The sequence below is a fragment of the Cygnus olor genome, chromosome 4 (genome assembly GCF_009769625.2).
Source record: "Cygnus olor isolate bCygOlo1 chromosome 4, bCygOlo1.pri.v2, whole genome shotgun sequence".
Lineage (NCBI taxonomy): Eukaryota > Metazoa > Chordata > Aves > Anseriformes > Anatidae > Cygnus > Cygnus olor.
This window is the reverse complement of record NC_049172.1, coordinates 11,044,674-11,071,575: the sequence shown is the minus strand read 5'-3', so window position 1 is coordinate 11,071,575 and position 26,902 is coordinate 11,044,674. Positions and strand designations below refer to the sequence as shown.

Here is a 26,902-nt window from a genome sequence, read left to right as displayed (position 1 = left end):
TAGACAATCAAAACACTCCTTAACATACAGAACTACCCCACCACCTCTCCTTCCTAGCCTATCCCTTCTGAAGTGTTTGTAGACATCCATTGCAGCACTCCAGTCACGTGAGTCATCCCACCACATTTCTGTGATGGCAACTATGTCTTCGCCCTCCTGCTGTGCAGTGGCTTTCAGCTCCTCCTGTTCATTGCCCATGCTGCATGCATTAGTGTAGATGCACTTCAGTTGGGCTAGCAATCCTGTCACCTTTTTTGGAGGAGAAGCCCTAATTCCTTTGTGACCTTCCTCAGGCACTTATGTGTTTTCTAGCCCCTCAATATCCCTTGTGCCTTTGCTGTTGCCTAGCTCTCCATCCCCTATCTCCACTGAGATGTCAGGCTGAGGGACTTTGCTAGCCCAGCATTCCACAACCACTGGCATACTGCGCCCAGGCTTATCGCTACCAAGCCTGGTTTTATCCCTTTCCACCTTCAAATCTAGTTTAAAGACCTTTTAGGTCTTAAAGACCTTTTATGTCTTTTTCTAGTTTAAAGGCCTTTTCTAGTTTAAAGGCCTTTTGAGACAGGTGAAGCCTGTGCGTTACCAGCAGGCCTAGTGTCATATAAAATGACCCACAATTAAAAAATCCAAATTTCTGCCAGTGACATGAGGCTCTGTAGTGGGTTTACGTGGCAAGGTTTTGGTAGCAGGGGGCCATAGGGGTGGCTTCTGTGAGAAGGATCTAGAAGCTGCCCCATGTTTGGTAAGGGCCCCACTGCTGACCAGAGCCAAGCCAATAAGGGATGTTGTTTGCACCTCTGTAAGAGCAGATTTAAGAAAGGGGAAAAAATGCTGCCACACAGCAGCTGGGAGAGTGAGAGGAGTGAGAAACAGCCTTGTAGGCGCCAAGGTCAGTGAAGAAACAGGGGGAGAGGTTCTCCAGGTGCCGAAGTCCCCTGCGGCCTGTGGTGAGGACCATGGTGAAGCAGGCTGTCCTCCTGCAGCCCATGGCGTACCACGGGTACCCCCCATGCAGCCCATGGGTTCCACACTGCAGCCCGTGGAGGAGACCACAGTGGAGCAGGTGGACCTGCACTGACAGAGGCTGCGGACTGTGGAAGACCCCTGCCAGAGCAGCTTCTGGGCCGGACCTGTAGCCCGTTCAGAGGAGCCCACGCAGGAGCAGGTGCCCGTGGGGGACCCAGGTTGGAGCAGTTTGCTCCTGAGGGATGGACCCTGTGTTACGGACCCATATCTGGAGCAGTTCTTGAAGAGCTGCTGCTTGTGGGAAGCCCCCAGAGGCTCAGATCGGGAAGGACAGCATCCCATGGGAGGGACCCCACGGAGCAGGGGCAGAGAGTGACCGTGAAGGAGTAGTGGAGACAAAGCACTGTAGACTGACCACAACCCCCATCATCCCCCTGCGCCGCTCGGAGGGGAGGAGGTGGAAGAGGGTGGATGGGAGGAGGTGTTTTTGGTTTCTTTCCTTTGTTTCTCTAGCTTGTTAGTAATAGACAATAAATCTTACTATCTCTCTACTCTGAGTCTGTTTTGCCTGTCACGATAATTGTTGAACGATCTCCCCATCCTTATCTCAACCCTTTGCATTGTATTTTCTCCCCATTCCTCTTTGAGGAGAGGGAGTGAGAGAGCAGCCGTGGTTGAACTCGGCTGCCCACCTGAGTAAAACCACCACAGGCTCAGAGCCAGGTAATTGACCTGTTGTCTCTTTATTTTTCTCCCCTCATCATTCCCTGCAACTGGAGTGAGGCAACATAGTACGATAAAAATCACTTGGTAGATAGTATCAACATAGTAGGATAAAAAATGATAAGAAAATGGTTTTCTTCTTATTTTGTCTCTCTAGTTCAGTGTATTTTACATTATTTCCCTCCTTCATTTTGTATGTAGGAACCTGTAATGTATATTCCACTTGCATATCTGTAGGCAGTAGAGCAAGTTGTCTGTGGGTATGACCGTGTTTAGGAGATGGATGTTTGTGATAACAACTATGTTGTTAGTAACACTGGTTCCAAAACAAAGAAGGTAGTGTTTCATGACTGGTCATCTAATGCGTCTATCTATGGGCAACATGCACATTAATAATATAGGCATAAACAGTCCTGGAGAGCATAAAATGTATTAAATATAATTACATGCACTCCACAAAAAGATTTTCTTCCTGGAATCAGACCATACTCAGGATATTTGTGCTGTTTGCTAAATGGCTCAGAATTGCTCTGAAAACTAGAAGCCCTTGGGACATTTCAGACCTTTGTGCAAATATCCAAGCATGGTCTGCTCTGTTCTTAAAAATCTACTCCCTACCTGCCTTAAAGCACCAGGTACTGCTCCAGGGTACGTTTTGGGCATGCAGTATATCTTGATGCACACTGAATTCATGCTGAATGTAATTTGAGTAAAACTCAGGGTAAAATGCCGTGATTAGTTGTTCTGGATTGGCATCCAGTCAAGGCAATGTAAATGAAGTTTTACTCCAGTTTTACTTTTCTTGTAAGTATAAGTTTTGCAAAAGGTATGTTGTCTGAGGAAGCATATGATTGTGGAGGACAGAAGGTTAGCATGTCATCAGAAACAAGTTGTCCATTGATGTCACCAGTCAATATCCCCAGCTATCACAACCTTACACAAATGTATATAGTTGTAAAATAGGTTCTTTCTGGCTTTGAATCCTTGAGAATTTGTGACCATGTATGTTATTGGCTGTGTATGTGCACATGGAAACCCTATAAAATAATTCCGTATGTTAAACATATAGAATACCATGTGACTTTCTTCTTAAAAGATGAATCACCATGTTTCCTCTAACTTACATATGACATATAACAATACCATAAATATATAAGTGTGTGGTTTGGGCTCATAAAGGTATACCTTAGCTGTGCTGAAACTGTATACCTTCAAAACAAGTAGCAATGAATGGTGACTGCCAAAGTGCTAAATTACTAGTGACACTTGCAATTGAGATTTTAGAATATGTATAACTTAACAAATACAGCTATCTATTTGGAGGTCAGGTACTTCTGGTATTCATTCATCAGTGCTAATTGAGCCAGATGTTCAGCTGAAATACATAATCATTTTTCTAGCTCTAAATATCATATCAACCAGCACAATAATGCATAAACAATTTGTATTAATGGAAAAACACATGAATCAAAATATCATATATTACTCCTAGACCATTTGGATTTGGCCTTTTTGGATTAAAGTGTGGGATGTAATGGTTGAAGACAAAAAAGCACCAGAGTTTCTCAAAAATAGTTTATTACAAAGTCTAAAATTTTTAAAGGTGGGAGGTTTATTTGAAAATCCTCCTTAATTTCCACTCTGGTTTTTGATTTGTGAAGAAAATAAGAAGTGCAACATATGATGCTAGGATATACTGGTCCCTTTAAGGACTCGGCCAGCCAACGAGATAGAGCAGAGTGACATCATATCTTGTGCTAGGTGAAACTTAGAATGATGATGGACATATCAACCCATGGCAAATAAAAGCGTCAAGCAAACAGTTCAGGAAACAATGAAGTTTTCAGATGACCACATTGAAGTTTGGAGAATCATTTGCATTTTTCTTTATCACAATATGACTTGATTATATATATATATATATTTCTTTAAACATTTAAAATATACACTGAGATTAACACTGAAATTTTTATCTTTGCAGTTTGCCGGGAAGACTCATACCAGTCAATAGTCTCATGTGCTGCTGTAGTACTTACCCCTGTAGAGACGACAGTGGATACAAGCAAAAAAGAACGGACAATAGTGCCTGATGTGTCTAAACAGTGAGTTATTCAAATAACATGATTTTTTACAAATACAGTGTAAACATCAGGCCGGATTCATTCTTGTGGATATGCATATACACCTCCTTTCTGTTTCACAAGGGGTTACATCTGCATTTCCAAAAGCAGAACTTGGCCTGAGGCTAAGCTGTTTCTTTTGCTCATTAGCCTATCTTTTTTTTTTTTTTTTCCAAGGCTTTTGGTAATGAGGTATACAGAGAGAATGGGCATTTATACTCTGAGAAATTGACTTTTTAACAGGCTTAATAGAGCAATTCCTTTTATTTAAATAGTTCTTTCATTCTTGCACAATGTTTTTAGTCAGCAGTTGCTTTTTAGAAAGAACATAATTTTGAAATGCTCTGCTCATTTGAGATATTTCAGTATTTTTCAGTGACTATTTTTATTGCTGTGTTATAACATATGATGGCATCTTCAAAAGTGGGATGGTAGTCTTCCAAAGAAAATCTATTAACTTAAATAGAGTGTAATTTGATATCTTGCGTTAGATGAGAATCATAGCCAGAGCATGTGTAGTAACACTTGTCTTGCGATATCAGACAGGATGGTTGTTCCTTAACAACTGAGTCCTTGGAGAATGAAAAGAAAACATAACAGTAATCACAACATGAAGTTGGGGTCCATGCGTTTTTAAATTGTAGAAGGTAATTAAAAGTATGAAAATGGATAATATGAGGTCATTATTGATCCTTACAGTTCATGCTTTGTTCTCAGCTTCTCTGGGTATAAGCAAGTTTAGCTTTGAAATTGTCTGTCGGTTTATTTCTATGAAGTACTATCTTGCACACCTATTACTGTAAGAAAATGAAACACACACTTACCCCTGCCTGTACTGGGTCTGGCTGGGATGGAGTTAAGTTTCCCTGAAGCAGCCCTTACAGTGCTGTACTCTGCACTTGTCGCTAGAACAGCATTGCTATCATACCAGTATTTTGTCTATTGCTGAGCAGTGCTGGCTCAGCACCCTCCAAATGCCCCCCCAGGCCCCCCGCCAAGACCCAGCAGGCTGGGAGTGGGCAAGAAGTGGAGAGGGGACATCACCAGGGCAGCTGACCTAACCTGACCAAAGTGATGTTCCATACCATATGATGTCACACTCAGCAATAAAGGGTGGGAAAGGGGGAGAGGAGGGAGAGCTCTCATTATGAAGACACCTGTCCTTCCAAACAACTGCTATGCATATCAAGGCCCTGCTTCTCAGGACATGGCTGAACACTGCTTATTGATAGGAAGTAGAGAATATATTTTTTTTTCTCTCCCTGCTTCTGCACGGCCTTTACTTGTTTTTTCCCTCTTCCTTTCCCCTTTAATTAAATTATCATTATCTCAGTCTGTGAGCCTTTTATTTTTCTTTCCAACATACTTTCTTCTCCCCCCCCCGCCTTCTTTTGAGGAGGGGGAGTAGGAGAGCAGTTGTGGTGGAGTTTGGCTGCCCAGCTAGATACTCATCACACCGCCACAAAAAACAAACAAACAAAAACAAACAAACAAAAACCAACAGTGAATTATATATTAGACCTGAAACCTAGGTACAAATACTTTGAGCCAGATTAAAATATGTATGCACTATCTCATCTGTTATTAGTTATGATAGTAGGAAGTGTAAAGTCTGTTTTCCCCATGTGAATCTGTACCCTTGGTACAGATCTATGGCTTTAGTCTGTATTTGACAGTGGCCTCTTTTCCAGTCTGGTCAGAAAACCATTTCTTCCTAGTCTACCTTTACTTAAAAATTTAATGTAGTACATTGTCTGTCATCTTGGTATTATTACAGTGAATTGATGTTCAAAATACTGGTAGCATCTGTTTGATTTGATGTTTCAATCATGGCTTTCTAAATACTAAGGGATTGGGAAAGGAATAGACCACAAAATACTACACTGAAATCCAGAGTCCATTTTTGCCTTCTCTCCATTAAAAAGTAAGCCTTCAGTGTTGTTTGATTTCCTTTTTTCCTCCACTATCAACAATTTCAGCATGTCTTAATTCCTTATAAATTCAAAGTAAGGTCTTGTATGTGTTTAACATGTACTTGAAAGTTTTATAATGCCACCTCTTACATAGTTTTTCCCTTTGCCTTATTGATATTAGTAAGTATATTAACGTGTTTTCTATTTGTTGTTGTTGTTGTTAATTATTATTTTTTGCTTTACAACCTGACTAGTGATATCCTTTAAGTACTTAGACTGAAATCATACTTCTCTTATGCATGCAGTGGTCTCAGAAATATGCTCTGGCCTCTGCTGCTCTTCCAATTTGCACGTCTTAAAATATGATTTGTAACTCTGTCATTCTTTCAAAAAGGAAGAAGTTTTTGCTTAGACAGATTACACGTATTTGAACTTTTTCACATGAAACAGCATCCCTGTATTAGTATCTTTAAACCAACATTTCTTACAAATATAATTTAAATGAAACCAAAACATCTTTCTGGAAAACTGTTGCATGTTGTTAGAACAGGAATTCTGTAAACTGTCTATAAACTTTCAAAGTAATTATAAGGGGATGAAAGCATGCTGCTTCAAGGACATCTCAAGCATTGTGAAGCATCAGCATCACATTCACTTCTCTTTTCACTCTGTGCTTCCTACATGGAGATCTTTCTCCCCATAACTAGTTTTAACTGAAGCAAAAGAGATCCCAACTCCTGTCTCTATATACCCCAGTGCCATCTGTTTTTATGCACTGTAAATATCAAGCAAGGAAAAGCCTTTGACACACCTTCAATTCCCTTGACTTTAGCACAGGCTCCATATGTGGTCTGATCTGTAGAGGTGAACTATAATTACAGGTATTTGTAAATTACCTTTACTGAAAATAACACGAATGCTTTGATTTTTATGGTTACCTTTGTGAACCTCAGTTGTTTTGACTTGCATGTCTCAAAACTGAGTATCACAGGGGGGTGAGCAGTGGTCTACTCTCTAGGAATAATTCCTGTAAAGAAAACGTTGCTTAGTTTAGGGCCTTGGACAGAGTATGTTTAGAACTACATTAGAAAACAATCTGAGACACACAAAGTACGTATTAATGATAATAAGATAATAAACAGTTACTAATTACTAAATACAATTATGCTGTAAACCCCTGTGGAACTATATGTAAGACCTTCAGGACACAAGAAACCGTGATGCGTGGGTGAAGGAAAAATGCCTTTAGTGTGAATTGTATGATATCTGACTAATGATGTTTTATCTTAGAAAGAAGTTGGTTTGTGGCTTTAAATAATGCACTGTATTTGCTTAATGTAATTTTACTGTAAGCAGCAAAGTATCATGCCAGAAATGGTAGCAGCAAAATTTAATGATTCTTTGAAGTGTCAATGAATAGATATTATCAGGATCGGAGGATTAAAGGTCATTTTTTTCCCCTGTATTTTTCTTCAAATTGCAAAATATTTAATCAGGAAGCTGTTTTTTATTGATAGCTAGGGGATCGTGCACTGTGGGCAAAATCCCCACCTCTGTAAGAATGTAGATGCAAAATAAGTGGAGAAGGCTCTGGCCAAGGAAATGTCATATCTCGAGCAGCTTGGAAGTGACATCCTTTGTGATGTCAAAGTGACAAGAAATTGTCTGCACTCAGCAAAGTATACTTATGTTTTGCTAGCAGTAGCAAGAGCCCCGCTTTTTAGCTTTTGTCCTGCCACTCCACAACAGACTGTGACTTGTAAGAAGTGTATAGTCTGAATGTCAGTGTGGGGTCAGGATTAAAACCAAACGATGTGAGCTGTACCTGACTGTGTCCTTTGTGGCCTCCACTTTGTCTGGGATATTACATTAATTTTATTGTGTTTTTTAGAAATACAAGACTTAGAAAACCTGTGCTGTTAACAGTTCTAGTTATCAAGGCCTCTTGATGTTGCTTTTGTGGCAAATCAGTCAGTTGCTCTTGAAGGTGCGCAGATGCTAGAAACAATTTGAACAGTTCATTCTGTTTATATAGTCTTAATTTTAGTCCTTCCTATCTGAATTCAAATATAAATGAATCAACTGCTGAGGCAGAACAATGACAAAAAGAATTATCTCTTCCATTTCAAGTTCTTACAAGCATGGGAAAGAAAGCAAGGCTAGGGAACTGAAAGTTATGCTTTTAAAACCACTTAAGCTTCAACTTCTGTGATCAAATTATCAACTGAAAGTTCACACTACAAGGGACAGTGTGGAAAAAAGAAGTTGCTTAGACATATGTGTCTCTGAGCAGACAATGTTTGGCTGCAGGCTGTTTATATCTAAATGCTGAGAAAACCATTCATGTGTTACTAGCGCTTGAAAAAAGTACAGTGAAATTTCAGGTGCTTAATTTTTCATTTTTGTTAAGTGGGTGATTATGTACTTTATTTAATGTGCTTTTAAAGTTGATATTTTGGATATGACGGCAGTGGAGTCCAGAATAGCAATGACAACATGTGACCATCAGAGCTGGATAATTTAAAGCTGCATAAAGTGCATTTCTACTTCATCTGTTGTCACATTTCTGATTTTGATTTTTCTTTGAAGATATTATTTCTGTTAAATTGTTTTTAGAGCTACAGACCCCGTTGTTATGAAGCAGCCATAGTAACGTGCCAACTGTTTGCCATATCAGAAATAATTCCAGAACTTTAGGGGAGATTACCTTAGGCTGTAGATGCCTGGTAAATACTACAGCTCCTTTGGCAGTTTTTTAAACTCTTAATAATCAAGTCAAATTTTTCTTCTGATAAATACATGAATGGGCCTATGTAGTCAGGCTTTCTAACATCACCTGTTCCAAAGCTGTTTAATTTGTACCTTGCAACTTTGCTTACCTGAGCAAGATTCTTATGTATGAGTTCAATTTCAAATCCCAGGAGTAGGCTCCTGGTAGTCACAGCGCCTAGTTGGGTGCTTACTGATATGTAAGGTAGAGGACTGTAGCTTTAGTGCTGTATCGTACTGCACTGTTTAGTATAGATATTTAGTTTGGCGTCTCAGAAGGTTTTAGTCCATGTCTATCCTGTATTTGCTTACTAAATTTAGGAGTTGTTTTTTTTATTCCTCTCTACAATCTTCAAGTTGCAAAAATGTCATTGTTTCTTTTAAAGATGCTGGTGATCCTTTCTGACTCTTGTAGCCTTGCCTAATTCCTTTCAAAAAGAGTTGGAAAGAAACTGTTTCTATTCTACTGTTCACTTCTTTCACTTGCAAGTTTTCTTTCTTTCTTTCTTTTTTTTTTTTTTTTTAAATTTAGACAAGTCCGTGTGAAGAATTTTTTTCCCCTCAAAGTGTCAGTGTTGTTTTACCTCTGTGCTTTCCCCTGGTCCTACGTGGTGACATGAAAAGCGGTCTTCTGCTGTCAGGCTGTGATACCCCACTGCAAGATTTGTATCTGGTGTGACACTCCCTTCAAGAAGGCATGTTTTGATAATGTGAAAAATGAATGCTTTTCAGACTCATTTGGACAAACAGATAAAAGATGATCAAACTATTTCAGTTCCCTGGATAATTGTGATGATGCACTCTGAAAGCAAGCATCATTCCTTGCATAATACTAATAGTATATGGACAACTCTTGTTGCTCTGGAAATATATTGGTTTTCAAGCTGTGGTTCCAACTCAGTTGAAAAGCAGCAAAAGACACATCATCTGAACTAGCGTATACTACCCAGCGTAGCATTTTAGTGATACGTAAGAGGTAGGGAAGGTTGGATTCATATCAATTTCTTCAGAACAAGTACTTCAAAATTGTGGAAAGAGTTTGTAGTACAATATGCATGTGCCATCAATAGTCAAATGCATCATCAAAATTACTTCCTGAATTGGTAGGAATTGCTGATATTTCTGCAAGGGCCAAATACATTCCCAGAACTGATTCACACACATGAGGTGGAAGGAGGTCCTTCCTGGGGAACCAGCAAGGCCTGTGTCCAAAGGTCTAAGGCCAGAACATGTCTCCTCAGGGGTGAGGAGTGCGCGCATGAGGATCTCCTCATGTTTCCAGCTCCTACGCATCTCCTGCATGGGCTGCTTCCTCTGCTTTTTCACACTGCATCTACTCCCAGCACTCCTGAGGAGCTCAGCCATCACTCCTCCTCCCTGCCACATGTGCTCCTCACAGGACTGCGCATCCCACCTGGTTTACAGTTCTTTGCTGATGGGTGTGCAGTTCTTCTTATAGATGTAAGGATGGCTCAAATACATTAACGTCTCACAAGACGGGAAATTTCAGTGCCGTTTCCTTCTTAAATCTGTGGAAAATAGTCACAAGTGCTGCCTGTCTCTCAATTGTATGACAGCCCACCTGCAAAGAGTGTCTAGGAAGGTAACAGCTGAAGTAAGGTAGAATCTTTGATTTACTCTAAGACCCTAGTGAACACATGGGTTTTGAATGTTAGATATTCTTCAGAAGATTTTTATATATCGTAGTTAAGAAATAGGGCATGAACTGCATTTTTCATAGTAATGTGTATTGGTTTCCTTTGATAAAGTTACGCTTAGTGAAATAATTTTTTTTTTTTGAAAAAGCAAATATTTCTTGGAAAATATTTTCTGCTAGATCTTTGAATCTTCAATTTTTATACTGGTGAGAAAAGCATACTAAAAATATATAACTGGCTATATTCACTACGGAAGGGATTAATAAATAATAAAAACATAATCAGGGTAAAAAACAACAAACTAACTCTTTGTTTAAAAGGCACTTTTAAACTGTTATGTTTGATTAAAAGCTCATTTTTAATTATTCTGATTCTCTATCCCTCTGCAATAAAACAGAGGGAAAACAAACCATAACCCATGGCCACAACAGTTCTGCGGACTCACTGTATATCTTCTATTGCTTTTTCCACATTATGGGAAAATGAGTAAATGAGTAGAGCAAAATAACTCATTTCTGAAATGGGAAACATTTCAGAAAATAGAAAAAAAACAAAACAATATTTACATTTCTTCTGTTGTCTGCTATTCCATAACCCCAGCTAGCTAAAACTCCTACATGACATTTTGTTTTCACTAGGCTGCTCAGATAGGTAACCTCTTTTTGCTTTCTTCAAATAAAAAAATGATAACGTATCAAATTCTGAAGCGTCTACTGTTTTCTATGTGTCCTGCCACTGCCAAAATGAGAAGGATTTTGTACAATTACAAAATAACTAATGGTTGTGCAAATGAAATAAAATTGTACTGCAAAGCAAATATAGCAGAAACTTTGTATCTGGTTATAGAGTGGGTACATCAGTAGTTTTCATATTCCTTCTCAGTCATAGCAACCAACTACTCATAGAAAAGATCAACTGTGAAAATCAATTCAGATAAGTATTTACCTCTGGAGGTCATCTGATCCAACCCCCTGCTCAAGCAGGGCTGCCTAGAAAAGGTGGCCCAGGACCATGTTCAAATGGCTTTTAAAGATCTCCAAGGAGATCAACGTCTCTGAGCAACCTGTGTCTGTGCTTAGAGAGTATTTAAAGTGTATACTTTAAAGTATTACTGACATGAGGCTGAGGTTCTTAATGCCTTCTTTACATTTGTCTTTACTAGCCAGACCATTTATCCTCAGGGTACTCAGCCTCCTGACCTGGAAGTCTGGGACAGGGAGCAGAAGAACCCCCCCCCACACACACACACAGTTCAGGTGGAAACGGTTAGAGACCTGCTGCTTCACCTGGACTGTCACAAGTCCATGGGGCCAGATGGGATCCACCTGAGTGTGCTGAGGGAGCTGGTGGATGTGATTGCCGAGCCACTTTCTATCATCTATCAGTGGTCATGGTCAGCTGGAGAGGTCCCAGATGACTGGAGATTTGCTAATGGGACGCTCATCTGCAAGAATGGTCCTAAGGAGGACCCAGGGAACTAAAGGCCTCTCAGTCTGACCTTGGTGCCAGGAAAGGTGATGGAACAGGTTGTCTTGAATACAGCCACACAGCATGTGCGGGCCAACCTGGTGATCAGGCCCAGTCACCATGGGCTCATGAAAGGCAAGTCCTGCCTGACCAACCTCATCTCCTTCTAAGACTGGATGACCAGCCTGGTGGATGAGGGAAAGGCTGTTGATGTAGTCTGCCTAGACTTCAGCAACGTCTTTGATATGGTCTCCCACAGTGTTCTCCTGGAGAAGCTGGCAGCTCATGGCTACGACAGGTACGCTCTTTGCTTGGAGCTCATGGCTACAACAGGTACGCTCTTTGCTTGGTTAAAAACTGGCTGGATGGCTGGGTCCAGAGAGTGTTGGTGATATCTTCTGACCATTTGGATGAGGGAATTGAGTACACCTCAGTAAGTTTGCAGAAGACAGCAAGCTGAGGGGAAGCGTTGATCCGCTGGAGGGTAGGAAGGCCCTGCAGAGGGACCTGGACAGGTTGGGTCGATGGGCAGAGGCCAATGGGATGAGGTTCACCATGGCTAAGTGCCAGGGCCTGCACTTTAGTTACAACAAAAGCTGTGCCGAGGAAAAGGATCTGGGGGTGCTGAATGATGCTCACCTGAATATGAGCCAGCAGTGTGCCCAGGTGGCCAAAGCCAACAGCATCTTGGCGTGTATCACAAATAGTACAGCCAGCAGGAGCAGGAAGGTGATCGTCCCCCTGTACTCTGCTCTGGTGAGGCCGCACCTCGAGCCCTGTTGTTCAGCTTTGGGCCCCTCACTACAAGAAGGATGTCGAGGCTCTGGAGCGTGTCCAGAGAAGGACTATGAAGCTGGTGAAGAGCCTGGAGCCTAAGTCCTGTGAGGAGTAGCTGAGGGAACTGGGGTTGTTTAGTCTGGAGAAGAGGAGGCTCAGGGGACACCTTATTGCTCTCTACAGCTACCTGAAAGGAAGTTGTGAGGAGCTGGGGATCGGCCTCTTCTAGATGACTAGTGATAGGACCAGAGGGAATGGTCTCAAGTTGTGCCAGCTGTGCCCATACTTTCCCTTTTCTTATACGCTAGTATGTCTGTAATATATGCAAGATTCTACAGAAGTTATATTGCTTTAAAATTTGGGCAAAAATGTTTGTTGAACTTGACTTCTTTGACTCAAGTTTGCACAAAATTAACTAGAAGTACATAGTATTAGAGAAGCACTCCAGAAACAGAATTGTACTTTCTGGTGTGTAAAAGCATCTGCTGTTGCAAAGCTGTAATTAAAGTAAGTCATTTTTGAGCCACAGCTGGTGATTGTGTGAGCTTTATAATCTTGCTAGAAAGCTAAGGCAGTTTTGGGCCCATAGTTCTGTGCAGCAGAAACATCACTTTTAGGTAATGTTCTGTAAATGCTGAAGAGTGTGAGGTGGTGGTGGTGGTGGGTGATAGCAGGGGAGAAGGTACCAAGAGGATAATTTGTTTTGTAATTTAGAAGCCTGTGCTGCTTGTATTAAAGTACAACCCCAGTTCTTACAAATTAGATTTCAAAGCATAATTGCAGCTCAAATGTAAAAATTAATCAACTATGTTATTACTTGTGAACAATTAAAGTATCATAAAATGGAAAACAAATATGAAGGAAATATGTTTGCACATGTAATGCTAAGACTGCGAAGTACTTAATTTGGTTAGACACATGCATTGTAGATTAAAACTAGGAAAAAAAAACAGATTGTATGTCAGAGATGTATTTGTTTCACTTTCACAGTAATTTAATAATATCTCTGAAGCATAACAAAGAACAGCATATTTTGGTGACTGCTTATTCTTACTGGAAGACATTGGGAAAAGAGGATAAATGTTAGGGAAAAACTAGGTAGATCTACAGTTCTGATTGTATGGTATAGCTATTGGACTATGCTTTTAGTTTTATAGCTCATTGTATACTTCCATTGAAAATATTATCAGGCGTTCTTTTCAATGTGATCAATGAAAAACAATAGCCTTGTGATGGTGATGTTACTGGTTTTATTGAGAGGTTTTCTAAACCACGTATTTTGTAGAGCATTCCTAAAAGCATCATCCTTACAGTGGCAGTCATCTTTGTTAGCACATATTTTCCTAATGAGAGTCATCTTGTCATGACTTAAATAGGAATACTGCTGGAGTAAACTCAGTTCAATGAGCATACTGCTTGAAAATATAGAAATGCTGTACAGGGAATGAATTATACAAAAATTACATGAGAAGTGTGCATACCCGCATAGTACATTTAGCATACCATCAATGGGATTTCACTTTTTATTTCACAAAACTAAGTGGGAAGAAGTGCTACAGAAGTGTGCATAATCTCAATACTAGTATTTCTAAAGAGCAAGATTTGTTCCGTTTTGCAGAATAAAAAGAGTTACTAGAGAAAGCGTGGAAATAATTTTAAGAATCTCCTTACCTTTAACTCCAGCTCCTCGGTTTGCGTGTTTCTTTTGTTCTTATTTATTTTTCCTGGAGGTAAGGAAGATATGGAGACAATATCCCTCTTATTCCTGTATTTACATTTTCAGTGTACTTAAGAATATCTCTGGGAGTAGGGATTTTAGTGACCCTGTTTTATGTAAACCTCTATTTTACATTGAGAATTGAGTACATTGTGATTTACCTCTATGGATTTACTAATAGCAGAGATGGATGGCTGGGAAATGAGGATGAAGGAAGCAGAGGAGATAAAAGTGAAAGGCTACTGCTTTAACATATTAGAACACAAGCAGTGTTAGTGTACTTGGATTCTTTGAGACAGAAATTTGAAGCTATATTGAAATAAAGTTGTAAAAACAAAATATTGTAGCAAGCAACAGTTAATTTATGTTAGTTGAATGCTGCGAAAGTTACCCATACAGATATGAATTGAGTACAAATATCAGTTCTTCCTTGTGTGCTCTGGGACCAGGATTCAGGTGGGTTATATGAGGAGGTTACTTGCCCAGGCTTCTTTTCATCAGCAGTAGCTGCAGTAGCCACTGTGGAACACCTCACTGAAGTTTGTGAGGGAAAGTTTTTCTCTTTTCTTTTCCCATATCACACCTGTAAGTATTTCATGTGTTTCCTGCACCTGGTCCATTTACGAGTTCTTTGTGGATATTGTAGGATTTTACTCAAAGGACGACTGCAACTTGCTTTGCTTTTGGTATTTTAATCTTCTCTTTATTGCTACACAATGGAGTAGTATATAGTTTTTGTTACAAATCAAAACTATTTGCTGCTGCTACAACATTGATTAAATATATAACAGCATGTATTGGAAATATATCTACGTATTAATAATCCAGATTTAGAGATTCCATCACAGCAGCCCACATCATCTGTTTGTGCACAACTTTGATAAATGTCTCAAAAAGAGAGAGAGGCAGGGAAAGAAAAAGAGGCCAGTACTTATGCCAGAACTACTTCGTTCTGTGTTGAACTGCTTAGTTAATTATATTTACAAGTATTAGCAAGATGTAAATATTTATTTGCACTTGTTCTAGCTGTCATGTCAGGTATTGCATTAATGCAGTGGGGTTAAATGATTTATAGACCTTTGTAGGTCTCACAGAGCTCCATGTTTTGACCTGTACAAATTAAGACAGCTGACTAAAAAGAAGCATAAATAGGTTAGACAGAAGAGGTGGGGTTTTTGGAAACACATTCATCAAAGTATGACATAGGTTGCAAGTTAACCTGTGGTTCTCTCCATTTTTTAACTCCAAGATTGGCTGTTTCATATGTTCAGCAAATCCCCCAGATCTCAGGAGGATTCCTGGGATGAGCAAGACGAGGAGGATGAAAGAAACACAGATAAAAGAGATTACAGGCAGTGAGCTATTGAGGGAAAAATCAAGGGAAGAACAGGCAGGGGAAAAAGAAGAGAGGTAGTTTTCAGGTGAACTTTCCCATGTGTTAATCATTCATGCTTATTACCTGCAGTGTTGGTAAAACTACTTAGCTTCCTGTATAAACAAATAGATTATAGGGTGTTTACCTGAAAATATTTTAATGTTCATTTAACTCTGTTGTAGTGACCTGCTCCTCCAGTTTTTTATTGTGTCCTTTTATATAATATGCATCTTTGTGTACAGTTTTAGTATGTGTCAAGCTTACTACTGAATTGAAAAGGAGTCATTTCTCCTGGCAGTACTAGGGGCAGAGACCTCAACTCAGAGCTACAAAACCACCAGGAATGAAGAATGTGAGAACCAAGAACAAAAGACATTCCTGTATTTTCAGTAATATGTCATGTAATTCTGATTTCATCAATCTAAAAGTGTTGTGTTCACAGTATAAAGCCAAAACAGGAGAAACCTGCCCTTTTTGCCAGAAGAAAAAGTAAAACAGTAATGCCAAGTTATTTTGTTCTGCAGTTGGGTTTCTTAGGTGATGCTATTAATGAGGCTGTACTTTGAGCCTTAATTTTGCAATCTTATTTTAATCTAATTTTATAATTTTATTTTTCTAATCCTTACCTGGATCTCAATATAAAAGAGAGATTCATATTTTTGACTGGAAAAAATAAATAGTCTACCTAAACATTTTCAGAGGTAAGGCCGAGATAAACATTGTCAGAGTTGATAATTAATTATCAATAGAGAAAAATATATTACAGAACTCTAAAATGAGCTATATTCTCCATAGCTAAATAAAAGCCACCTCTGTTTCTTGTTCAAGGAACAGTACAGTCTGTTAGGGATAACTAATGGAGAAGATTGAAAACATCATTTATGGATCAGGGAGAAAGCACAACTGTTCAGAAGCAGATTACCAGTTTTCTTTTTAAATTCTGTGTTGGCATTATAGGAGAAAATATACATAAAAATAATATGTTTAATATATTTTATTTTAATATCAGATGGAATTGAAATGGAGTGATGAAACTATGATGTGTAGTAACAAATACTATTTGTAATGGTTTTCAAGTTCCCTGTCCTTTAACTCTGTTGCATCTTAAAATTGTATACCACCACTAAAATCCAGAGAGTAAATACTGTGCGGAAATGCAGCAGATTATTTTAAGAAAGATTAAGAAGGCAAATCATCATTCTTAACTTATCCTCACAGAGATTTTGTATTTTTTTAAAGATTTCATTTTTTCTTTATCACCTTAAAACAGAAATACATTTAGAGAACTTGGAATTCAGTACAAGTCCATTGCAAGAATGAATTACAAAGCTTAGCCATAGTTCAGAAAAGTCTCAGAAAAGAGTCATATGCCCTTTCACATAGGGACTTTTGATATTGGCTCTACTGATGATTGTTTATTCTTTTTTTTAATAAAAAAAACACACTAAAATTCACCTGTTCAAAGCGATATTTAATGCTTCTAACTTTGTACTCTGTATACTTTTTGATGGCTTATTTTTGAACCTGATAGTACATAACAAAATATACTAAATACTTTAAATTCCAAATTATTGAAAACAAACTTACATTTGTAATGAATGGCTGATAAACTTCAGGGAATCCATAATTTAGATGTCAACAGAACACACTGACTCCAGCTAGTATAATAGATTATACTTGAAAAAGCAACAATTAAATACATACAATAGAATGGTTTTGGTTACTATAGGAACAGTTAAAGGTTTTTCAGCATTGCAAACCACTGTGTGTATACAAGAGAAATTATGTTCTTAGTCAAACGAGCTATGAAAGGTTTCCAAGGAAAAGATTAAATAATATGAAATGTTTGAACCAAAACCTTTCAAATATCTAGCTACAATATGGCAGTGTTTTTTGTTCCATCTTCCCGCTTCCCCCCGTTCTTTTGCCACTGGTTGTTGGAGTTAGAGATTTTGAGTTGTGCAGCAAAAAGCACTTTGCGAAGGATTAGTGAATGAGAAAGGAACGGGGTTATGTTATTTTATTTCTGAAGCTATTGTCCATTTAAAAAGATCTAATCCTATCTCATAAATGTAGCCTAGTTTAAGGCATCTGTACCATAGTTTCATATTTTCTTTGGCATCCTTTTGACTTTATTCACTTAACTTGGGAATAATGTATTATTTGGAGGAGGAAGAAAAAGGGAAAAATCATCAGTTTTGCATTTCACTGAAGCTCAAGTTTTTTCAACATAGATTGCATAGCCACATTATGTGGCTTAATAATATTGCTAAACTAGGTGTTAGTGTTAGCCTATTATTTATTATTATTTTTTTTTCTATTATTTCTATTATCTTTTTGGTTCTTCACATTATCATCTGTACATTAATTTTGGTATTAAAAAAAGGGAGGGTACTTATAGCATCAAGTTTGCAGTAGAGAAAATATTAAATCAAAGTATTTAAAGTGTCTTTTATAGTTGATCTAAAGATTGTGTGTGTTCTATGGGGAAAGATTTGCTTGAAAAATTTGATCATCAGTAATGTTGAGATCTGTACTGAAACTAGTACAGTCTGCAAGAGCTGAAAACATCTGAAATTTGGTCCCTAAGAGTGAGAAACTAGGTGAAGCCAATTAGCACACTTACTTTCATGATACAGCGTTGAATTTTAAAAGGAGAAGGTTCTTTGATGTCTTTTAAAAGAAAATGCCCAGAAGACGTATTATCAACCATTATTTAAATATGTGCTAAACAATAATGTGTTGTTTTTGCATTTATCTTTCAAAGTGTAGATATTGGAATGTGTTGACATTGAACTACAAGCCAGCAGTTACATTAACTGTTCTAAATGTCATCTAATGTACTTGCTTGTGGGTTGAAAATGGTCACCTTTCAGTGTGAAGTACCGTATAGAATGTTTGTTTTCCTTACTGAAGTAAGAGTACAATAAGTTGAGAAATACATACTCAGTGTCATTAAAGATATATTTAAAAGTCTTAACTCTTTTGTATTGTATGTAATATTTCTTATGATATTGACATAAGCATTTTGTTACAGTTGTATATGAGAGAAAAGAAGGATTCTGTGTTGTTGTGGAAAGTGTTTCTGCATCGTTATGTCAATTAGGCCTGACTCTCCCTGTATATGTGTTTAATCATGATTGAAAGAAAAGTCTTGAGTTTTAGACTCATTTCTGATTGCTTAGGATCTTTACTGTACCTGTGTGTTGTAGTTTGTTTTTTTACATCACCTTTAAAAAGTGAGGAGGTATTTTGTGTCTTCCAGCGACATTGTCATTAACCAAAGTGTTCTGGATTCTGCATTTTGGGCAAAGAAAACACTTCTCATTACAATTGCTTTTCACTTTCACACGCTTTTGTTTGCTTAGATCATTTAATAACCTTAAATTTCTCAACCTAATGTCAAAGTGCTATCGGGAGTGAATGAATAGAAAACTGCTAGGAAGAAGTGTATGAATGAGCTCAGTGGCCTGTTCTCAGCTTTCCAAATACCCCCTGACCTTGATATCCTTCTCCATAAAGAAGATTTGTGAAGGTAGCAAGTTCTGTTATAGATAGTTTTGTCCTGATCACCACTAGTAGCCCTTTATGAATCTTTCTCAAATTCTCACCAAGCACCACTTCGCTCCAAACGTATAGCTGCCATGACAATTATGTGCTGCCTCCTTACTTACCATCCTGAGCCTGTTTGAAGCAGTACTAAAAAGCTCATGAAATTGCCTTTAATAGGAATTGAAACAAATCTGTTGTGCTCCCTGGAGACAAATTGCTAACAGAACTAAAATAAGTTTAGGGCTTAGCATTACCTGTTTGAAATACTTCCTTGCTTGAGCCCTGTTTCACATCATGTAGGCTGGTAGTGTCACTGGTAGCCAGAAAGCAAAGCAAGTACATGCACTGCTCAGCCTGTTTGTGCTAGAGTTTGTACGGATCTGGGAGGAACGGGCAGCTTTTCCTGGTGTATGTCTTCTGGTAGGAGAATACCTTTTGTAGCATTGACAGAAATCAAGCTTTTTTTTTTTTCCTTTTTAATTATTTCACTTGTTGACAGCTGCTTCAAAGATGACCTCTTCGAACATGTCGAAAAAATAATAAAAGTCAAGAGGTCTGGCTTTTGACAAAAACATATGTGTATGTTTTTATAGCTTGTTTTTCTCACTTGAATTGGAGCAAGTAACTTGAGCTTAGCCATCATGAAGGATGGGGTTACAGGTACTCCAGTGATTTAGGCAGTCAATGTATCATAGAATGATTAGTTTCATTTCGATGAAATAAAAGCAGCCTTGCATCCATTAGTATTGGTATGGCATTGGCCTGATTTGCCATCTTCACCTGTTTTCCTAAGTGACCTTTGCAAAGTAAGTACAGGGCAACACAGACTTTCAGAAGGTTTATATTTATGCACCATTTTTGCTAGCACTAGCTAAGCATGTAGCCTGAACTAACTTTGCTCTGACATTGAACCTTTCTAAAAATATTTTCCAAACGCATCCTCCATATTATTTAGAATAATGTAGTCATTAGTGAATAAACAAAACTATCAGCAGAGATTTTAAGTTAGTATATTTACAATACTTCAAACTTTCCTTTGATCATCTGCAAACCAGTGGAAGTCTATTACCTCTTCTCCAAAATATTAGCTACTGGAGGCAGGCAAGATTTCAAATGTATTAGAAAATACATATAGACAATGGATCTTTGGGGCGATTTAATCAACCCTAGGTGAGGTTCATAAGGGTCAGTCATGTTTCCTATGTTTTTCTTATACCAGAATAAAAATAAAATAATGACACAGGCTCAGAGAGCTCCTGATAATGCGGAAATACTACTCATCTACTCTTTTGCTTCGTTTTCATTCCTGTAATGGGGAGAGAGATGTCACATGAAATGGGATGCCTGTGCCATCTGCACTGGATTCCTACGTACCTTGCAAATAAATCAGGTTGATCAAGGCAGTTCCATGGCTTGATGTCATGGCTCATAACAGTGAAGCTACAGAGATATTTCTCGAAGAATTAATAGTTGCAGCTATGCATGTAGGTGTCAGTGGTTCAATACAGTGCCGTGACAAGAAACCTAAAATAGCTGCTGATCAGCCTTCATTAAACCCTAAAAACAACAAAGTTAGTATTTTCATTTTCTCTCATTAGTTTTACTGAAAAACAGTATTTTAGCTTGAATGGAATACTGCCTGACGTGATGGAAGTGTGTTTGCATAGCACTATTGGCATGAGTAAATAGTTACTTACTGTCAACTAGTTATCGGGAATGATGGCAGATTAATTATTTTTATCTTTTTTTTTTTTAGTTGATATAGTTCAGTATTTTCTGGATGTTTTTTTCGAGTACCATCTGCATTTTCTCTTTGACATTGTAGCCCACTTTCTATAGTTTTTTTTTTTTATCGACATCAGAGGGATGAAGCTGGGTGTTTTATATCTCTCAGAATGTTCTTCATTGTTGACAGTGAATGTAAGAACACATGCTTGTCTCTGTTCAATCATGTTTTTGTTACAGGAGGGGTTAGCTGCAGTCCATTTCAATACAGCTACTACATTTTGTGAGCTGCCTAATCTTGAATTTGAACTTGCTTACATTAGGACAGTCTTTTCTAATGGGCTCATGTACTTTACGATCGGAACTGCTGTTGAAAATGAAAACATGCACTCCAACCCGGTTTATTCTGTGAATGCTGATGAGCAGATAGCATTGCTATCTTGGTGTCGTCTACTCAGGTTTCTTGGGGTTATGAATCCTATTGTATATTGATGATACAGGGATAAACTTGTTCATTCAAGCACACCTATAAAAAATTCTTGTATTCTAAATAGCTGTCACCTTGGATGCAGACTGTTGGCTATGGGAGCACATCACATGTTGGTCAAAGACTATTTTTTTTAAATTTAGTTCACAATGGCTTTATTAATCTGCCAAAACTAAAATACTAGAAAACCTTGGGTCAGCCTAGATTTTTAGGGAAACTTTGACTGTAGATGATACCTATCCTAAGGTTGCTAATTCCTCTAGGTAGTGATAGACTAAGGTAGGTAAAAGCAATTTGTAATCATTAGTTATATAGATCAATAAGTATAAACTGCAGCAGCTGTAACATTGTCTTCAAAAGACTAATCACAGTCTCCCTTCCCATTTCTTATGTTAATGTCAATACAGTGTAGTTAGGTAAAGCAGTTTAACAGTTGAGATTTGCTTTGTGGACTTTAATTTCCTGTCATTAAAAATGATAAATGATAAAATGCTGTGTCTTGTATTATGCCAAGTGCTTTTATCCAGTAATTTGTACTGCCCAAGTCTGCTGCTCTGACTACCTTCTCTACTAGTAGAGGATGTCTGTCCTTATACGTATGTGAGATTGTAAAATTGTGGCCTTTTCTTTATTCTTTCCGTTTTTGAAACACAAATTCTGGTGTTCGAGTGTAGCAGAAAATGTGACAACATAAATGAACTTTTATCTGAAGTCTGCAGGTGCTGTAATCAAGTTAATATATTTTTAAAATCCAGCTACAGTGCTATTAAGATCTTCATACTTATTCAAATTTAAGCAAATGACTTGTCCATTGAAATTTAAGCCTCTGTATAGTCTTTGTGGCAAGCTTATGCTGTTTTATCCAGTGTTCATTCAGTAAAACAAACTGAGATTATATAGTTCTGTGAAATGTAAATATTTTCTCACAGCAATATTTAAAGAACTTTAGGAACATAAGTACTGTAAACTGGAAAAAAAAAAAACAACAACAAAAACCAGACATTAAAGATAAAAGAATTCTTATTTCCATCAAAACTAGTCAGATTTTTTCAGCTCTTCAATGGGAGGAGACAGTGAACACAGCTGCAATTCAGAGGTGAAAGTTGTGCCCTTACAAAGAAGGGACTTAATTTTTATTTTGAATAATTTAAGTTGTTTCTTTCTTTTGAGGCAAAGATTGTAGAATAGAAACTCTTGCACAGTTTCAGCCATTAAAAAGAAACTTGGTGATCTCTTACCTTTTCTGTCCTTCATTACGTGTACATTTAAAATGCACTTTAGATATTAATGATACTTATAAATACATTTGCTATCCATAGTGATTTCAGTAGGTAAGGCTGAAATCTTTCATGGTAATGGGGTTCTAACAAAGTATTAGTTATTAGATACTTAAGATCTGACTTATTCCAAATGGAATGCTTCATCTGGATCCTAACCATTTGTGATAGATAATGATCCCAAACCACCTTTTGAAAAAGCAAATAAATTACTCCTGGCATTCTAGTTGAATCAAATCATTGCTTTACACCTTGCATAGAAGCTTTGCCAGGCTATTGTCACCTTCTGCAGGTTGCAAACCTTAATCATTGTGCTCTAGCATTGCACAGAAACCTTCCAGCAGAGAGGGAGGTTTCAGCTGTAGCCTTGAAGTTTACCAGAGCATTTTTGAGGTGCACAGAAATGATGTAGAAAATACAGCATGCTGCAGTAGATGCTAGTAAGAAGTGGGAGTTTGTAAGAAGCTGTCCCTGTCAGAGTTGGAACTGTTGAAAAACAAAACAGAATGACCAACAGATTTCACTGCTCTTCACATCTTTTCATTATATTTCCTAAGTAAAACTCATCCTTCTGTGACAATTATTAAAACAAATCTCAATTCCTTAGGAAAAGTCATTAAAACAAGTCTCAACTCACTAGGAATTCCAATATACAGGCTGAAAACAGACAGGTGAGGACATTTAAAAAGAAAAATCAGTGAAAGCAGACTCCTCACGTAGCTGCTGAGTCTTATTTGCACTTATTTCCTAATCTACCAGCTGAATTCTAGTTTGAATGTATTTGTTGGTTTTATATGAGCTGATAAGAGCCATCCTAACACACCGTTCCCATAGCTGGTATTTTGTGCCACTGTCTGGAAGAGAACCACACAAGTGTTGAGTCAAGTCAGGCCAAAATCTTACTGTGTAGATGTAATTCCATAATGTAGAAGCTTAGAAGCTGCACGTGTATTTGCTATTATAGATGAAGCCTTCACTTTTTTTTTTTTTCAAAAAAGATACTAATAAATTATTTGCTTTTTTACAATGATTAGCCTTGAAAGTGAACTGATAATTTAGGGGTACCTTCAAGTAAAGCTTTTATGAAATCAAATTCTTCACTTTAAATATTATTACATCAAAATTCCCAAGTGTCTTTTAGATTCTCTAGATCAAAATCTTGTCTGAAATATAATGTTCAGAATCATTGCACATTAAGTTTACCTTCACCTCATATGGACTTGGAACTGTTGGCTATTGTTCTGCTCTTTAGATTAAAAAAAGGAAATCGGTCAATGGGAGATGAAATCAGTGGCTCAGCTGAATGAGAATTACCCATGCATAACTGTGGGCAAAGCAAGAACCATTTATGCTTAATTAAATGTAGTGGTCTTAGTGCAAAGCAGATCTAATCTTTATTTAGTACAATGTAGGAATGAGAAACCTAGTTAAGCAGCAGAATAACCGTTCTTTGGGGGATCTAAGGAGCCAGAGGCATTGTTAGATGCATAATGCTAGAGCTTCATTTACACTGGAAATAAATTATATGGATGGCTTTAATTAATGATGCATTGTAGATTCTTGTACCAATGAATTTCAAAAATTAATAAAACAATATCGTGGAAAAGAATGGCTCTGGATAAAAAGGCATCAGTCAAAGACAGAATGCTTTTGTATTAGCTCATTTTGAGATAAGCATTTAAAACTCTACTAGATGTTCCTAAGGTTTTAAAAGCTTAGTATCTTTTTTTAATATCTATTTTAGTTTGTGGACAAGATGTTCTTTGAAACTCGCTGATTGCATATATGGCTTATACAAGCACATATACACTGCTTTTCTATTGACAGGGAATGTGTTGTCATCTTTTTCTTTTCCTTAAAAGTAATGATACTTTTAACCTAAATAATGCATTTTTTTTCAGTCAGTTCAAGGAAGAATTTTTTTTTCAGAATAAACACCAGCTTTGATTTTGAAGTCTCATAATCTGTAATCTGCATATCCCAAGAAAATAACATGAGGAGTATTTATTCATGCTGAGCTCAAAGAATATGGAAATTAATCTGCACCCTTAATGTTGTGGGTAATTCTTCCAGGTTTCCTCTAAGGAAACTTCGATAATATCCTATCAGTCAGATAATAAAAGACTGAAGTTTTTATCAGTGAAAGGTATTTAAGCAGTATTAAATTGTTGTTGTTGGTGGTGTTTTTTTAAGAGTTGCTAAAAAGCCACATTCTGCGGTTGGAAGCTTCCTATTCTACATTTGTGTGCAGTATGTTTAACAATGTACAATATACAGACAAAACCAAATGCAGTCCCAGTAGAGATGGTTTGTTATTAGGCCAGAGAACTGCCTTTAGTTGTTAGGCTATCATTTAATTTGCTGAACTCTATACCGTGTTTAATTTACTCAAGTAACTGGAGAAATCACTGTAAGTTTGGGGATTTTTGAAGGGGTGGGATATGGCTGCTTTTTTTTTTTCTCAGCCTCCTCTGGAATACATTTCACTTTAGTCTGTATTTCAGTTCTAAATTATAAAATCAGATGGTACAGGAGCTATAGCTATAAAACTGCCTTTGTCATGTTTAGTGAAAGGTAGACCTATCACTTCTACTAATTCTTGTTCTGGCTAGGTTCTGTGTTGACAACATAATCAAAGCTCCAGTTGATGTCCAATGTGCTTGAAATTTTGCACAAGTAATATTTGCTAAAATGATTCTACAACAAGGAAATACAAATGTATAATTTCATTTATAGTATTGAAATGGGTTTGAGGGCAAAAGAAAAGATACCAGAATATTGATTTTGCAGATTGTTTATGGTATAGAATGTTGTTTTAATGTCATACTTTACTTACCTGTACTTCTTGTTTTGTTTTGTTTTTCTTTTTTTTTTCTTTCTCTCTTTTTTTTGTTCTGTTTTGTTTGGTTTGGTTTTATAACCTACTGTCACTTGCACTCTGGAAACTAGTATCTTTTTTTTTTAAGTTGGAACTGAAGCAATGTGCTTGTGTTAAGATATTTTTTCAGTGTGTTCCAGTAAGCTCATGCTGTTTGAAGCCCAACAATATTGCTTTACATCTCAATTTTCTCACTGTTGTGAGCATTTTATTATAAACACATTAAAGAAAAAAAGTCTTGCATGGATTATATTACTAAGCAAGAAGAGAGTTGTGTTAAAATGTTCCTTTTAAAAGATTTTAGTATTGTTAGTACGCACTGGTGTGCAAGATCTCAAGAGAAGAAAAGTCATTTGCCAACACAGCAAAATATAAAAACCTCATTAGTTTTGCATAGGATTTTTAGGTGGTATTTAACACCGACAAAAATGTTATACTGGAAAAAAAAAGCTGCTTTCAGATGCTGTTTAGTGCCCTCTGTCCGGCCAATGAAAGTTGGTTGTTATGATGTAATGTCTTTAGCTTGCTTTCCTGCTTTCATGAGGATCTTGTGCATGTGTTTTCTGGTTGCTGAGTCCATCAGAAGAATTTTGATGGTAGAATTTCAGATGACCAGCTGTATAATCTAATGTTGCTCCAGAGAAAAATCTTGTCCTTTTCTCCAGGATTTTTTTTCCAGGCAGGGCAAAATATACTTAAGACATTCAAAGCCAAAAAGATGTTGAGCCATATAAGCAGATAGACAGTATCTCTGGAAAACTGTATTTTGTTGTTGTTTAGGATGTAAGATGGTGAAAGTTCTAGATGGGAAGACAGATGAGGAGTGGCTGAGGTCCCTTGGTGTGTTCAGCCTAGAGGAGACTGAGGGGAGGCCTCATGGCAGCCTGCAGCTCCCTCACGAAGGGAGTGGAGGGGCAGGCGCTGAGCTCTGCTCTCTGGGGACAGCGACAGGACCCGAGGGAATGGCATGGAGCTGGGACAGAGGCTGGTCAGGCTGGGTGTTAGGGAAAGGCTCTTCACTGTGAGGGTGGTCGGGCACTGGGACAAGAAAGTGTTCACAGCACCAAGCCGGTCGGAGTTCCAGAAGCATTTAGATGGCACTCACAGACACATAGGTTGACTTTTGGGTGGCCCTGGGTGGAGCCAGGAGTTAGAAATTGATGATACTTGAAGGTTGCTTCCAACTCACGATAGTCTACGATTCTATGTAACTAACATCTAATGTAAAGTTAATATTTCCAAATTTCTATATCTTTAAAATAGAAGTTTTATGTGTATTATGAGAAGATACATCACAAGAAGAAGTTTCTGTCTTTTTAGATGCCAAGGATACATATGCCTACACTGATAAAACTTCTTAGTATAAATTCTGCTTTTGTTCAGATATATGCAGTGCAGTGGAAACTTTTGAAGATTCATTTCAGTGACTGATAAAAATTGGCCTCTTTTTTCCCCTTCATGAAAGTAATGTAAAACATCATCTCTTGTGCAATAA

At 37.7% G+C, this 26,902-nt stretch overlaps 1 protein-coding gene across 4 annotated transcripts in view; it reads left to right on the top strand.

Moving 5' to 3' along the window:
* CCSER1 (coiled-coil serine rich protein 1) overlaps positions 1 to 26,902 on the top strand; it is a 672,229-nt gene that overhangs the window by 170,676 nt on the left and 474,651 nt on the right. For all 4 annotated transcript variants that reach the window (XM_040555665.1, XM_040555666.1, XM_040555667.1 and 1 more), the window contains exon 5: positions 3,674 to 3,794. In XM_040555665.1, coding sequence (XP_040411599.1) covers positions 3,674 to 3,794 — 121 coding nt within the window. The remainder of the gene's footprint in view (positions 1 to 3,673; positions 3,795 to 26,902) is intronic.